Source organism: Siniperca chuatsi, linkage group LG2 (genome assembly GCF_020085105.1).
Source record: "Siniperca chuatsi isolate FFG_IHB_CAS linkage group LG2, ASM2008510v1, whole genome shotgun sequence".
Classification (NCBI taxonomy): domain Eukaryota; kingdom Metazoa; phylum Chordata; class Actinopteri; order Centrarchiformes; family Sinipercidae; genus Siniperca; species Siniperca chuatsi.
Genome location: NC_058043.1, coordinates 22,803,777 through 22,820,166, shown reverse-complemented (window position 1 = coordinate 22,820,166; position 16,390 = coordinate 22,803,777). Strand labels below are relative to the sequence as shown.

General features: G+C 40.5%; 1 protein-coding gene across 5 annotated transcripts in view; it reads right to left on the bottom strand.

Moving 5' to 3' along the window:
- LOC122868706 (plexin-A1-like) overlaps positions 1 to 16,390 on the bottom strand; it is a 192,745-nt gene that overhangs the window by 33,757 nt on the left and 142,598 nt on the right. For all 5 annotated transcript variants that reach the window (XM_044180937.1, XM_044180965.1, XM_044180956.1 and 2 more), the window contains exons 11-15: positions 14,222 to 14,318; positions 11,459 to 11,649; positions 5,282 to 5,433; positions 2,157 to 2,280; positions 1,908 to 2,044 (exon numbers count right to left, since the gene is read on the bottom strand). In XM_044180937.1, the coding sequence (XP_044036872.1) occupies positions 1,908 to 2,044; positions 2,157 to 2,280; positions 5,282 to 5,433; positions 11,459 to 11,649; positions 14,222 to 14,318 (701 nt within the window). The remainder of the gene's footprint in view (positions 1 to 1,907; positions 2,045 to 2,156; positions 2,281 to 5,281; positions 5,434 to 11,458; positions 11,650 to 14,221; positions 14,319 to 16,390) is intronic.

Below are 16,390 nucleotides of genomic sequence, written 5' to 3'. Positions count from 1 at the left end.
GACTGAAGAGGGGGTTAAGATAGAAGGAAAAAAAAAAATAAAGGACGATATAAAAAAAATGATTTTCCACATTCCACTAGTGCTGTGTTTCTATGGCAACCGTTTTCACAACACTGTCACCTTCCGAGAGCACCTGTGGTGCCGCATACGTATTTTTGACAAGGTTGCGGCCACACAAAAGAAAGCCAAGAGGGGATATAGAAAGAAAGAAAAGAGAAGGAAAGAAAAGGGTTTGCAGAGGGAGATAAGAGGATGAGTGACTTTGGGTAAATAGGTTTTGATTAAAGCGGAGGCCCCAATGAATACAAAGACACATTAAAGAGATGGACTCAACCAGTTCATTACTTTGGCCATAAAGGTTATTGCTGCTCAGTGAATGAAAGGCCAAGACTATTATGTTCACCTCTCTCAGGATGTGCTACAGAGCTTTAAATTGGCCTTTACTTTTTCTTTTGATATGATATAAAAAGAACTTGATAGGTCCAAGATCATTAGTTTAACCTGTCACTTGTTGCCTGCGAGACGGGAACCTCTATAATAGAAACACCAGTGTTATAGAGAATTTACTCTAAAAAGAGAAACAAGAAAAACAGAAACAAGAAGAACTCAGGACCACAGCTTCAGCTACAATGGAAAAATGTATAAGAGGAGTGGAAACCTGTTCTCCCTATTACCTTTAGTCCCCTTCCCTAGTGACGCTTCTGCCTGGAAATTCCTTTCAGTACATACTGTACAAATAAAGTTTATTATTATTATTATTACTGTAGCTGCTTGGTTTAGTTCACTGACAATCTTTTCTGTGAGGTTTCTTTCCTCTGCCATCTGCCAGACACCATACATGAGTGGATTTAGTCCAGAACTCAGTTTGCTGTCACTTGCCAGGAAGGGACTCAAAGAAACAATAGAGTTCTTGGCTCGAGGAATTAGAGTCATATCAAATTGGATCTATGTCTCCTCTTCTTGAAATCCTGGCACAATCTCTTGCAGAGTGAGTGACAACGGAAGATAACGGTGGCAGATAATTCTAAAAACTAAAAAAAAAATAAAATAAAAAAATTATGTATTTCAAACACGAGTTCAAAGCAGGAAAAATGTGAGTTACCAATTATGAGCAACACCATATCATTCCTTCCAAATTATAGTCATATCTCTGACAAAATGTGGGTCATGCACTTAAGTCATTCACAGCACAACTGAACAATGGTATCAGCTTCCCCCGAGAAAGGCTACACTGTCATTCTCACAATTGCTGTGAATTACAGTACTGCAGGTCATCCTCTTGCCGGCTGCATTTTTCAGACCTTCTGCAAATCAGAGGCAGCGACCAGGAAAAATGGTGATTTAAAAAACAAAACAAAACAGGAAATAACTATAATTATTAAACACTGAAGAACAGGAAAAGACTGTAGAAGTAAGAGATGGGGGTGGAGGGGGGATCACAATGCATCATGACTTGTAATTGTCTACAGAGTCACAATGAAAGAAATAATATAAAGATGGCTACATTTTTAACCCAGTATTTCAGCTTTCATCAACACAGTCCATGCCGCCAAAATAGTACAAATCAGTGAAATCAGTCTCTATAAATACCTCTACAAACAGCAGGACTTTTGTGACTAAGTGGCAAAACTTCTCACTGTATATTCCCTCCTAGTCCTCAGTAGTGGATGCCAGAACAATATTTATATGATCATACATTTATTTAATGAGCAGGACTATAACTATCACACAGCATCAGTGTAAAGCAGTATTAAACTTTTTTCAGAGTGTCTACTAATACCTGCAATATTATAGCTAATTTAAATACATTTGTGTATGTTTTAAATCACCTATATCACTAGGATTGTTATCAACTATGAGCTGACAAAGCAAACCGTTGATATTTAAGGTAATTTGGATTCACTCACCTCTCGAAGAGGCAGGGGGGAAGTCCTATCTTCACAGATACAGCGCTCCCTGCATTGAGATGACTGCCTTCAATGGTGATCCTCGTTCCTCCAGACAGCGGCCCAGTGGAAGGCTGGACACGGGTGAAGTACGGAGACTAAGGAGGGACACAGGCAGAGGACAGGCGGATCAATCATGGCTGCTGGGCTTCACCAGAGATGTCAAATACAGTATTAAAATCATCCAAAAAGCAAAACGCACACACTTACCACAAAGGTGAAGGCCTTGGTGGAGACTGCTTTATAGTCTGGGTTAATGCAGTCCCTAACACACACTTCTACCTGAGCCTCCTGCACCCTGTAACCTGTGGCATCATTCAGCCGACACACTATCCTGAAAAGGGGAAACACAAAGCAGCGGAGATGAGTTCTATTACAACTGCTACCAAAATAAATGCATGAATTTGTTTGCTGAATAACGAGACAGCCATTTCAGATGAAAGACGCTTGGCCGAATAAGGACCAAGTGAGGGAGAGACAGAGGGGGAAACGGTACAGAACAGATCAGTCAGAAAAAATTCCAATAGTTCAGAATAAACTGTTTCTGAAGCCTTATTTAATAAAATAAACAAAAAGCAGACCAAATGTTCTATTAGTGGAAATCTGCAGTGCTAAGACAGGGTGGAGTTTTGTGTGTGTGTGTTCATGTTTGTGTCTGCATTAGTGCGTAGTGTAAAACCATAAGCCTCGCACTTGGCCCTAGGTGCTGGCTGGCCAAATGAAAATCCACTAGAGAAATGACTGAGTGAGGGGAGGAGTGGCAGCGTAGCCCACAGGGAGAGAACACACACACACACACACACACACACACACACACACACACACACACACACACACACACACACTCACTTACTTCATGTTTCACCCACTGGAGACACACTTGACTGTTAATTAGCCAGAGCGAACGAATGAGATAGAGAGAAAGGGCGAGAGTGCAGAGGAGCGAGGGAGGCAGAGAAAGAGGGAGAAAGAGAGAGAGAGAGGGTTAAAGTGAGAGAGGCTGATTAATTGAACACGCTCATATCCTACATATCTCCTCAGCGTCCCTCCCTCCCTGAGATGAGTTATTAACTCTCCTGCTTCCGTCCTCCCTGCAGGTGGCCATGGCAACTGCAGTGCTGTGACGACAATGAATTTCACATTCCGATGATGTGTGTTTCCATTGTTTTTATTTTCCCTTTCATTTATTCCCAGGTCTAACACTATGACAGCCGCTGTGATTAAAATGCTGGACAGCTCTCAGTTAGAAAATGCGGCTTCACTTGCATCATTACTGCACAGATGACAGGTGGCTACAGCTGTAATTACGTAGTTAGAAAGACAGAAAGTTCATGGTACATTTGTAAAGATGACAACATTATAAATTATACCTCCCTCAATCCAATAACTGAGGTGGAATGTGATGGTAAAAAATTAAACATATGCCAAGTTGACACATAGAAACTACTAATAAGACAATAAAAAAGAGATACTACGTTCTGTTTTTCCTCACTACTGGCAATAATTTACTTTTCTCAATGTGGAATCAAGTCCATCCAGTAAATATTTAATGACTGAGGTGAATGACAAGCCTACTAATACAAAAAGAACCAGAAGTGCTGTATTTTCTTCCAATTCAATTTCACTCCAATCACCAAAACAGGGAATGTGCGCAGGCTATACGAAGTACAAGTGCTTGCAGAGAGAAAGCCAAGGTGAGAACAATGTGTCTACATTTTGTCCAACAGTCAGCGCACCTTCTTCTCTCCCCCTCTCTCCACCAGCTGACCTTTGACCTGTGCTGTCAGTCCCGTAACCCTGTCCTGTCTCCTGTGCTACAGCTCTGATAGGGTCACAGGAATGACGAGAGCAACTGAGCCACTAATGGCACCGTATGGCTAACATCACTTTTAATTAGCATGACAGCCTCACTGCCAGCCGCGCCCTCCTCCTCCTCCTCCTCCTCCTCCTCCTCCTCCTCCTCCGGGTACTATGGCAACAGGCCAATGCAGTGTTACAGGGCTTACAGAGTTAAACGTCGACATCTTGGTGGTTTTCGATGTGATCGCTATGACAAAATGAACATTTAGTTATGAAAAAGTTACAACAGAGAAACACCTAATGTTACTCTACGGCTACACAGGCAAATGTTAAAATGGTATGTTCTGTGTTAATACAACAATATATGAGGTTGTAAATTTTAAATCAAGGCGGACAGATCACTACCATATTTCTAAACCCATTTTGGCAACACCTGTCATCTCTGGCGAGAGCTGCACAGCGTTCTGTTGTCCTGACTGTCAAACCATCAAAGTCACATTTCTTAGTTTCCTTCTTAGTGGTGAGGCAGAGAGAAAACAAAATCTGCTGGGACTGTGCTGCAAAACTCAGCAAATGGAGCATTTGTGTACAAATGACAGCTACATAGTTGGAAATAGAATATTGAGGACACCTCCAGCTGTGACAAGCGTCCCCAATTTTTCCTCGTCCTAAATTGTATCTTTTCTGCTTCTGGATGAATTCAACATAAAATAGAGGGAGTGACTCATCTAGTAGTTTCATTGAAGGCCCCGATCTTTCTGGGTAGCTGTAATGGTGCAGTGCAAGCGTCACACTGGCTGTGGTTAAGAATCTAATTTTTTCATTCTGAATGAAATCTGATTAATGATTTCTTGTTTACAGTTAAAACAAAGAGCCCAGTCACGTCCAATAGACTGAACATAGAACTCATGAGAGAACTTGCAGCTGTGATTGTTTACTGCTGTTGCAAAAATATTTTTTCTCAGAATATACTACTACAGTTATTAAATGGGAGTCCCAGCCTGCGGCACCCGCCGTGATTCAGAAATACCCAGAAACTAGTAAACATAACTTAATCAGGGGGAGCGTTCACATGACAAGCTTTCATCTGTGGAAGAGTTTTTAGAAGATATATACAACCCACTCCACATGTTATTATATTTCTCTCAAAATGGGACAAATGAATTCTGATGAAGGTGGTCACAGGAGGTAATTCAATTCTGATTGAGCTATTATTCTGATTATTAGTGGAAAAAAGGTTCCACGTAAACTCAGCTACTGTCAGATTTACATGGACTACACTTGTACAAACACTAGCAGTACCACACAGCATGGGCCTGCTCACAAGGAATTGGATTTGTTAGAAGAGGAAAGTAGTGTTTAACCATTGGAGGGTTAACTGAAACAGAGGTCTGAGAGCGTGTCGCAGTGTTTAGCACTCATGGTTACATCAATTTTGGACAAAGACAACATGGACGTAGAGAGCTTCAGAAACAAGAAGCCTGAGAGTGAGGGGTGGGAGTGAAGAAATGAAGACAGAGATAGTGTCAACATACTGCTCAGCACTGATGTATTGGTCCTCCTGAGGGATGCAAGCCACCTTGCCGATGCGGACTCCACTCTGGATGTCTTTGAACTGCAGACCCAGGTTCTCACCCGTGATGGTCAGCATGGTTCCTCCCTGCCTGGGCCCCGTCTCTGGAAACAACTGGTTGGAAGAACAAATTAGAGAGGACATATGTTAGCCAGAACCACATATGTGACAATAGATTTTTACCTAGAGCAGTACATCATAAAACATATATTGTATGTCAGCATGAATGACAGTTTACTTAAGTCATTAAGGTCACCTCCCATTCTGAATGAATCAGATACTTGCTACCTCATTAAGTAAGATGAAAAATGACCTCCGATCCATTAACTCCACCTCAACTCAGTCAAACATTCACAACCTGCCAACTCACACACTTAACCTGGACCGACCCATCCAGCCCTCACTTACATCTCCCATTTAACCTTGTGACGATTAATCTACTGAACACAATTACTGTGCACAGCGACCTCTGCTCCCTTTATTTCCCCTAGAGGTCTGCGAAAGGTATGCAGAGGTGCTAATGGCTACCCGAGGCTAGCCCAGTCGCTAATCACGGTCCCATTCATCGAGCCCACAACGCAGACAATGGCCCCTTTGGTAATCAGTCATTACTAGCATAATTAGGGCTAAAGCTAATTGGATTAGAACCTGGCGGGGGTGGGGTCATTTGTCGCAGCGGGGTGGGAGGAGGGTGAGGGGGATGAGACGTTGGTGGTTGGGTGTTGTGGAGTGGGGGTGTGGATAAGGTCACACTTTGACCTGGCTTGCTGTAAAGAAAGGATAAAATGAATGACCACTGATTAAGCTCCCATTCTTGTACTCAGTCAGACATTTCCCCAAGAAGTATGAAACTCCAAGTACACTGCATGATACAGTAAGAGTTGATAGATGGCAGACAACAGTCTACACCGACATGGACAAACACAGACCTTGATGTGAGGAGTTTCATGTAGAAACCATCGGTAGAAAGAAAATAGTTCCTACATAAAACTGCTCACAACAAGGTCTGTGGATTATCTGGAGTAGCCGGGTCATGATTTCTGGAAAGAGCTGTTGACTTTTTCAAATGTATTTTTTTGGCGCTTTGAGCACCACAAGCCTAGTGCCATATAGTTCCATTATATTCGAAAAAGGTAGACATCTCTACAGCCGGTATCTCCAAAACTCAGCAACTCACACCAAAACAATCTAGATGAATAAATAGCACTACAGGTAAGAGGAAAATATGTATTTTGGGGTGAACTGTCCCTTTAAGTGTATCTACTGTCTCACAAATAATTTAGATCCACTCTCTCAACCTGCTCTCTACAACTCTATTTCTCCACCTGGTACATGACAATGATCCCCAGTCTAACATCATTATAGAAAAGGTGGCGGGCTAGTAAAAGCCACAGGTGTTCAGTATACTAACAGAAACACACAATAGGAACAAAGCCCAGTGTCATGCAGGCCAGAACTGAAATGCCACAGTGATATAATTAAGGAGTGCTTTCCATCTTACACCAGCTAGGCTTCTGATGAACATCCCTCCTCCTTCCCTCGCCCTTTCCCTCTTCCTCTCCGGACTTGTGTCTTTTTAAATTACTCTCTGTCTCTTTGTCAATGTGTCTGAATGCATATATTTTAGCTGGAGACAAAAGAATGAGGGGCACACAGTAGTGCACCAGTCAGAATCTTCAGATATGGTAATCAGATCTCTCTTTCTCTATAAGCACTGGCTTATCAAAACACACACACACACACACAAGTTGTTACATCCACAACTAAACAACACAAACAAAAAACCCTTTTTGATAAAAGCCACCAGCCTAAACACTCGCTCTATTCTCCTCTCGCCATCACAGTACTCTACACCCATTCAAACTCCCTTTTCTCTCTTCGTCTCCAACTTGTCCCGTTGTGTCGGAGGCTTTGTGTGAGGCCTATTGTGGTCGGCTGAGCGGCAGTGCACAGATAGCATCTGCTAGTCAGAGGAGGAGGAGGAGGAGGAGGTGGAAGAGGAGGAGGAAGGGGGAAGCATGGAACACAGAGAGAGAGATGATATGAACATGGCATAAGGTTTCTGAAGTTAATCTGTGATATGAAAACCTCTCAAGAACAAAAAGTCACAAACAAACTGATAGGAAGCAATGAAATTGAGTGATGACGGGGATAATATGAGTCTTTGCCACTAAATGTTTACAAGTGATTAAGTGAAAAATTTTAATGAAAATGTGAATCCTTACAAACAAAGAACTGTGACAGAAGTCAATATTACACTGGGGCCAATTATATTATTCTGGCTGAACTTTGAGAGTAGGTTTAGATGATAAGATCATTAAAAAAAAAAAAAAAAAAAAAAAAACAACCTCAATTTAGACATCATATTAGCTGACCCCCAGTTGTAATATTACCTTTATTAATAAGAAGTGCAAGTATTTACTCAGCACTGGCTTGTTTTATTTTTTTCTCGCAATGCTGTAACAGGCTTAATGTTTAGCTCAAAAACACAACCAGCAAATCACAGAGGCATCGCTCTTGATGTTAGTCAACAGAAGGAACAAGGAAGAGGGGAAAATTTAAAATGGTTATAAGTGGGAATGAGGGACAGAGAGGGGGATGGAGAATACATGAAGGAAGAGAAGAAAAGAAAGTGAGAAAGAAAAATACACACACTGACACTATTCCACGCAAAATCGGATCATTTTCAGAACATGCAAACACAAAAAACACTTTCTCATATACAAAAGATCACAAAGAAGTGAAAAACACAGAGCACAAAAGTGTGCCACATGCTAAAACACTAAAAATGCACACCCCCACACACATATAGGCATGGCCTGGGTTATTTTAATTGGTTTCTAAGGGCTAGCTGTAATGCTCTTCCTGTCCCCTAGGAGAAGGCAGGCAGGAGATGATGGATGATGGAGGGCCAAGCAGCATCCAAGGCCAGTACTAGGACACTGCTGCACTACACTGGTAGACAGAGCCAGACAGTGTGTATGTGTGTGTTTGTGTCACTGTCTGTGTGGCTGTGAATGTGATTTTGAGGATACCAAACAAGCCACAAGTAAGATATAGCTTATTTTATCTCTGATTTTAAACATTTTACATGTGAATGTAGGCTTCTCAGAGAGAGTGCGTGTGTGCTTTCACACACACAATCTGTGTGTTTGCTTGTTGTGAAAGGGGAACTAATTAATCTTAGTGCACAATGTCAGTGTGGAGGAAAAATGCAGCGCAATAAAAACAGCACTTTAACAGCCAAAGAGCCAAATTCTTACAATATCTAAAACCAATCATTTAGAGCCTGAAACATCAATTGCTGTGTTTGGAGAACAGTACTTAGGTGCCAGAGCCATTAGTGGAACGGTACCCAACTGCACAATATTGAACAACGTCAAATGGGCAATAGCACACTCGGAAATGACACCAAATGGGAAAGCTCTGGATAGCTGTGTGTTTGTGTATAATATGTGTCTGTATGTTGTGTGTGTGTGTGTGTGTGTGTGTGTGTGTGTGTGTGCGCGCACAGTCACACTCTCTTCCTTCCTGGTCAAACACACATTCTCCGGTCCAAATGAAATTAGCAGCTAATCCCCTAGCTAATGGCCACACTGCAGCTAGCATGCTGCAAAAACGAACAAAGCAGCCTGAATAAAGCAAAAAGAAGGAGGGATTTGACCAAACGGTAAAAAGTGGAGTAATATTCAATTTGTGTGGTGGATGTGATGCTCTTTGGGAGAATTGAGGGATGAAATGGCAGAAGAAAAGGGAGAGATTTTCTTTGTCGCCTGCGGATGTTCTTTTGGCATTAAATGTCACACTGTAAATGTCAAAGGTGGAGAGGAGAGGTGAGGCTGGTAGCGCGGCTCGATGATAGCGCTTCCTCCAGTGTCACTCTTTTCTTCTATTCTTCTTTGTCTCTTCTATGTTCTCAAGCCTGCAGTAGGTTTCTCCTCCTGCTGTTTTTGAAGCTCTTCTACGCCTACTTTTTGACTGCCACCAACATCTTGCCCGAGGCCAGGATTCACCCCTCAATATGCATGCAAGAGCACATGCTTGCGCACACACACACACCTCACCACTTCATACACACATATCCCCCCACCCCATCTCTCTCATACATACACGAACACACAATTGCTTCTGTATGCTTGTTTCAAAGAGATAACTGAAGCGAGCAAGAAAAGAGAGAGCATTAGCTGACGGATTTATCTATGTGCCAGTGCCCCAATTATCCAATATCTTCATTACGTATTCAGAGAGACGAACCCGTGTCACACAGGAAATGTACTGAGGGCTCCAGCCATAAAAGTCGGTGCATCGGTGAAATGGGCATGCATTATAAAGCATACATATATTTCACACTCATTTAAATAGAGAAATGGCACTCAATTTGAGATGATGCTGGGCCTTATTTGAGATACAATTAAATTCAAAGACCAAAATGCAGTGTTAAAAGCTGATGGAGAGAAGGAAAAGAAGGGACGAAAGCAGAAGGGCAAATGAGAACGAGTGAAAGGGTCGAACGTCAAGACACGTCTCACACAGCGGTGCGTGGCTTTCAAACCGTGTGCTCTGTGTGTGTTTGTGAGAGCGTGCACGTGTGTGTCAGTCCCAGTGGTGAGCTATAGGGACGGTGACCCGGGTCACAGTCAGACGAGGACCACCGCCACGGTTACCGGTGGCAACAGATGGGTACGCCATGGTGTTTAGACGCCTTAGCTCACCCAGCCTGTCAGATGCACACATGCACACGCGCACACACATTCTGCGCCCATGGTGGAACACAATTAGCACGCTTCCACATTCTCTGTTTCTTTGTCTCCCTCCTGTGCACACACACTCCAGACAACTACCCTCTCCGCCTCCTCAGGTGTGTGTGTGTGTGTGTGTGTGTGTGTGTGTCTGTATCCATCATCTCTAATCACGTCAGTGTGTTCAGTCTCTTGGTGTGTGTGAACTGCCTCCTCCTGGCCGGCCCATCTGTGTTGTGGTTGCAGTCATGGTGATGGCTTCTAAGTTGTCTATCCTCCCTGCTGCCTTCCATCCTACGATGTCCCCTTCACTCGCTGAGGCCAAACAATGACGCAGCACAGGTAGGGATTTCTAATCTCTTCTTTTAGGAAACTTAATTCTACTAATGAGCTGACTTTGGCAATCGTCTGATTTGTGTCAAAAGGAAAGTCTTCAGTTTTGAAGTTTGCCGAAAAAGAGGTAATCACAACCCCGTTACAAAGGGCATATTGTCACTTGAACCCCCTCCCTTCAGACCCCTGACAAAACCCTAACTTGTTGTTGTTTAGGAGGTTGAGTTGCTGGGCAACGCACACCAAATAGCAGCTGAAGTGTCTGGTTTAACTTTAGCAGTAGTAAGAGAAGAGTTTTTCTTTGACTTTGGATTTAGCAGCTCCATGCAATGTTGATTTTAGAGCGGGCTGTTCCCTGGCCTCACGGACCTTGGGGTGTTGTCGACGGCGTCAGTTAGACTTTTTGGCAAAAAAGGATTCATTTCGTGAGGTTTTACTTTTATTTATGTAGTGCGCTAAAATAATTATATAAAAATATTTCTGCTAATTTATTTTTGCTGGATTTGTTGGACATTAGTGTATATACTATAATACTGTTTGAAAAGTGGACATACATATTACATACATTCTTAAATATAATACCTGTCAACTTAAGTGTCAACGTCAGGAACCTTGCACAGTAAGGGTGTAAGAAATATATCCTTATGACCAGATATTTTATGATACAAAAATATGACAATATGCATTGTGGAGCTGAAAAATTAATTGCAATATAAAATGTTATCAATAGGCTTTTAGTGTTTTTGTACTTTTTATACCTAACTAAGGCATTTTGCACAGTCAAACATGTTTTTCATTAGAATTTTTTGTTGCATGCTGTAAACCTTACATGTAAATTGTAGATTAAAAAAAAGGTAATATAGCCTTGGAAAGTTCCATATGTTTGTTATACAGTAACTGCATCAGGGTGTATGTTGTTGCATGTCGAGCACTTAACACTTTCAATCCAGCTCAAAGAGGTGGGTGTGTGTACTTGCAGGTACATATGTGCAGTTAGGTATGTGTTACCTTCCTGAGCTGCTACATGGTGAAATGTGTTAGCATGTGTCATTTTTATCACGGCTTACCTTGGTGATCTTGGGATGCGCACAGCGGCTGTTTCCTGTGGTGGCGTGCATCCAAGTGCTCTCTGGAGGAGTACACTCCTGTCTCAGTGAGCACTTCTTCTCCTGTACGCACCAGCCGCACTCAAACCTGGGGTTTGCCTTCAGACACATCCCACAGCTGTCCCTCAGCGCATAGCACTTATACAGGTGGGCTAGTGAGAAAGGAAGAAAATAGCAATAAGAAGAAATTATTATTAGGGGGAATGAGGCTAGGGAGAAAATAAAGTTACCTCACTATCAATATAATAACTACGTAGACAAACAACCTGAAGGGTAGAACAGTTTGAAAATCAACCAAATTTGAAGTTTCTCAAAAATTCCCAAACTTCTTCAATGTCACTGAGACAAAGTTGAATTAAGGCACTATTTCCCAAAGGCCGTAAGAATTGTACAGTGAAATCTTTTTTTCTGTCTCTGCTATTCCATCCCCAAATCCCATTGGTCATGGAGTAGCTTTAAAGCAACCCTGTACCAATTACTGGCTGCTAAACGACTCCTCTCTAATTACATTAACATATCAGTATTTAAGACAAGTAAGCGTCGCTCACACTCCACCAGATGATTATCATGATTGAGAAATAGGGCGGTGGCTGGCTCTCTGTCTGTCTGAAGAAAGACAGACAGAGAGATGGAGACATCTTTGGGCTGTAGGTCGCCTCCGGTTGCACTTGAAATAACACACAATGCATAGACACAGATGCATGCTGCGGATATTTTACGCTATCAATGCTGCTGTACTTTGTCCTTGGGAGAACCATTGACTGTCAAAGCATTTTATGTTGCCTCCATGAATATAAACGCCTCATTATTGTGGATTACAGTGGGGTCTCTATGTCCAAACAGATGTCTGGTGTATGTTACAAACACATCCATATAACATATCAGTCATAGCCTTGAGAAATATGTGAAATTTGAAACTTCAACAGCTTGCTTGGTACATTTAGACTACAGGGAGTGACATCAATAAATGGAACACAGTAACTCTGTGGTGTTACCTTACATTACTGACAAAATGGCAATGATCACTGCTTCACAGACTTTAGAGATGCAACAACTTCTAATCTGAAATACTACACAAAAAATCCCGGCTCCTCGCCGTTTCTTTAACCATCAAAGAGTAACAAAAAGAACCAGACAATGCAGCTCCCTCTGTTGTACAAAACTCCTTGTGCATGTCATCAACAGGCCGTATTGAATGCAGTGGTAGCTGGCGATGATGTTACTTTACCTCACAGCAGGGGAATAATGTTACAGACCCCTGCTGTGCTGTACAGGCCACAATAATTATGAAGACAGCACTATAAAGACTGTCCTACCAGTAATTATATCCAACAGACATGATCTCATTGTCTTTTCCCACAGTGCTGCATTGAGTATGTGTATGTGTTTAATCACTCACCACATGGTTCTTTGTTAGGAGGGCGAGGCGTGGTTCTACATTAGTATACATGTATACAAATGTATATACTATATATATAGAATGCGTGTGCACTGTTTGAAAAGTGGACATACATATTACACACATTCTTAAAAATAATACCTGTCAACCTAAGTGTGAACGTCCGGAAACTTGCACAATAGGGGTGTAATAATATATCGTTATGACCAGATATTTTATGATACAAAAATATGATGATATGCATTGTGGAGCTGAAAAATGTATAGTTGCAATAAAAAATAAATGTTATCAATAGGTTTTTAGTGTTTTTGTACATTTTATACATAACTAAGGCATTTTGCACTGTCAAACACACAAAAGTATTATGTGTATTGATCCATGAGCCATGCATGCTAAATTTGAATTGAATTATGTTGAAATATAACTATAACAATAACACGACACACTACCAACCCATATTGACAGTTTGACAAAACAATCTTACCTCAGTTTGTTTTTGTCAAACTACTGTTTCCAAGGTCAAGAATGAACCTTCAGGCTCAGTAACAACCTTTCTGAGTGTAACAGCTGGTGATTATCAGCAACAGAAAATCAATTATTAATCAGTGTTTTAGTGTGGGGAAAGTAATAAAACCTTGAGATGCCTTTTGAACCAACATTGTGATGGATGAATCTTAGCCTAGCTTTTTGACTGTCCTGAGCCTTGACAGAGATAATTATTAGTCAATATACGTATTTGTGAATACCAATGACCTAATACACAGTATGTGTGCTCTCTTAAACTGGTGTGGGTGCAAACTTTCAAGCATTTAAGCACATTCCTAGAGTTGCAGTGCGACACATGCATGAAATGGTACGCTCTGTCTCCTTCACACACATACACATGTAAACAGTAAGTAACACAGTGTTTTAGCCCCCAACAGACTAAGAATATCAATTGCAATGGGAGGGCTGGCCAACATATTTTAGTCATAATATAAATTATTTACTATGCAGCTGGAGCTGGTTTTTCAGAGAGTCACAAAACTACAGTATATATAAGTTACTGCAGGTCCTGGATTCTATTTTTTGAGTTGCTGCATCAGCCATGACTCAGCTGAAGATAAAAAAAAAACTGACAAATCAAAACAGCTTTTAAAATGGGTTTCATTGCAGTTTATAATGTCTCATGTTAAAGGTTAAGACACATGATGTTGATAAGAAAACTAAAACAAGAATACTTTTATACCTCCCCAGTTTTTTGTGAGACCAATAGAATATGCACATGCAGATTGAATACCTAGAACCAATAAGGGTCGATAATGTATGACACCACATTAACTCACCTTTGATGTTGTAGGGGTTGTCGATGACAAAGTTTCCGTTCCAAACCACAGACAAATCCACTGGCAGGTCACTGATGTCATTGCCCTCATAGGTATACTGAAATACAAAACAGCAAGATTAGCATTCATAGTCACATATCGTTATCTAAAACAATATTTTTCTTACATCAATAACATCACTATAAGACATTCTTAGTCTCTTAATAAAATATTAAATTAGTAAAAGAGAAAAAAATCTGTCGATACCAAGAGCACACATCAGTTCATCTAGTGGCTGGTAGTAATGTCATAGCCTGCGGTGCTCACACAGTTGAAGGGCCATAAAAATGAATGATGAAAGACAGGCTATATTGTGATTTTAACACACGGCACATCCGCCGCTGCCTGGCAGAGCACAGAGTTGATTAAGAGATTGGAATCCCCCATCACTGTATGACTCATTCCATTCTAGTGATGAATGAAAAGCGTAATATATCTCCAACAATAATATTCTCATCTAATTTCATTTTTGCATCCTGAACTAATAAGAGTTGAAATGTAATTGACTCGTCGTCTGCATAATCAGTTTTATGGAATCGTTTTAAATGAGACAACAAGCTTCAAAAGCGGCGATGTGATGGTGGTGTGTTAACTGAAGGAATGACAGAGAAAGAGCTCCTATGAGACTCCTCCCAACCTCCGCACAAATAAATTATCAATGACGATTATCACCAGCAAATAAAATGCAGCTTTAGAAGTTACACTGCCTCCCCAATCCCCCCTCACATTTCACAATGCAGCCAAACACTGAGGTAAACATACAATCATTTGAAAATAATCATTCATCAAGAACCCCACACCCCCCAATCTAAGACACATTGTGCATTATTAACTACTCCATTCCATTAATTGTCTTCGATACAACATAAAAAAGATGCTAGATAGCAAGAGATTGCCTGTTCTCTGCTTTGAGGCTGCTGTTATAGTGATGTGAGGGTGATGGCTGGTAAGACCTGAGATAGGCCATGTTAACCTAATGCCTCTGTCAGTCAAAGGCTGCCCAGTCACTCTCACTACCACTGGTATACGGTCACTATCTTCGATGGCCTCGGGGTGAGAGATTGCAGGACTATTCTCCTCTAGTGGAGTGGCGATAAAATCCAATGTGAAAGCCCAGAGCCTGAGGCTATAGGGCCCTCACAGATTGAATCTAGCTACAACTTTGCCACTATGTGATATCACCCACTTCAATGTGATACTGTGAGATTTATCTTGACATCTGTAATAATAGTGAATTTGAATGAAAGGACCAAGAAATGTGCATAGAGAAGATAAGAAAATGAGAGGACACAGCAATGTCACAATGTGTGAATGGCTGATTAATTCATTCTTCACTTTATGTGATTGGAATATTTACATTCAGTAGGCCCTGAAGGCGGAGATGCTGATATCCAAATAAAGGAAGATGTCCCCACGTATCTCAGAGGAACAACTACTTTGCTCTTAGAGTTTATTTTAAAGGGGAAAATGTGTTTTCAGGCACATTTGGGTGCTCTAATTTATTTAGTAGCCATGAACTATTGAAGAGGAAACTTTTACCCCTGAGTAACTCCACCTGGCCTACAGAACACCCAACAACACAACTTTTGCAGAAAGTTACCTATATATTTTATATATATATATATATATATATATATATATTATATATATATATATATATATATATATATATATATATATATATATATATATATATATATATATATATATATATATATATATATATATATATATATATATATATATATATATATATATATATATATATATATATATATATATATATATATATATATATATATATATATATATATATATATATATATATATATATATATATATATATATATATATATATATATATATATATATATATATATATATATATATATATATGTGTGTGTGTGTGTGTGTGTGTGTGTGTGTGTGTGTGTGTGTGTGTATGTATGTATATTCCCCCAACAATTTTTGACATTTCGTGGACAAAAAAATTTATCAAAAAATACATTGCAGATTTATCGATCAATGATCATTAGTTGCAGCTTTAAATCTTCATCAATCTGAAAAGTGACAATAATACTGTACAGAGTGCAGAAGAAGTGCAGAAAGAAAAGGGGAGAAAAGTGACAA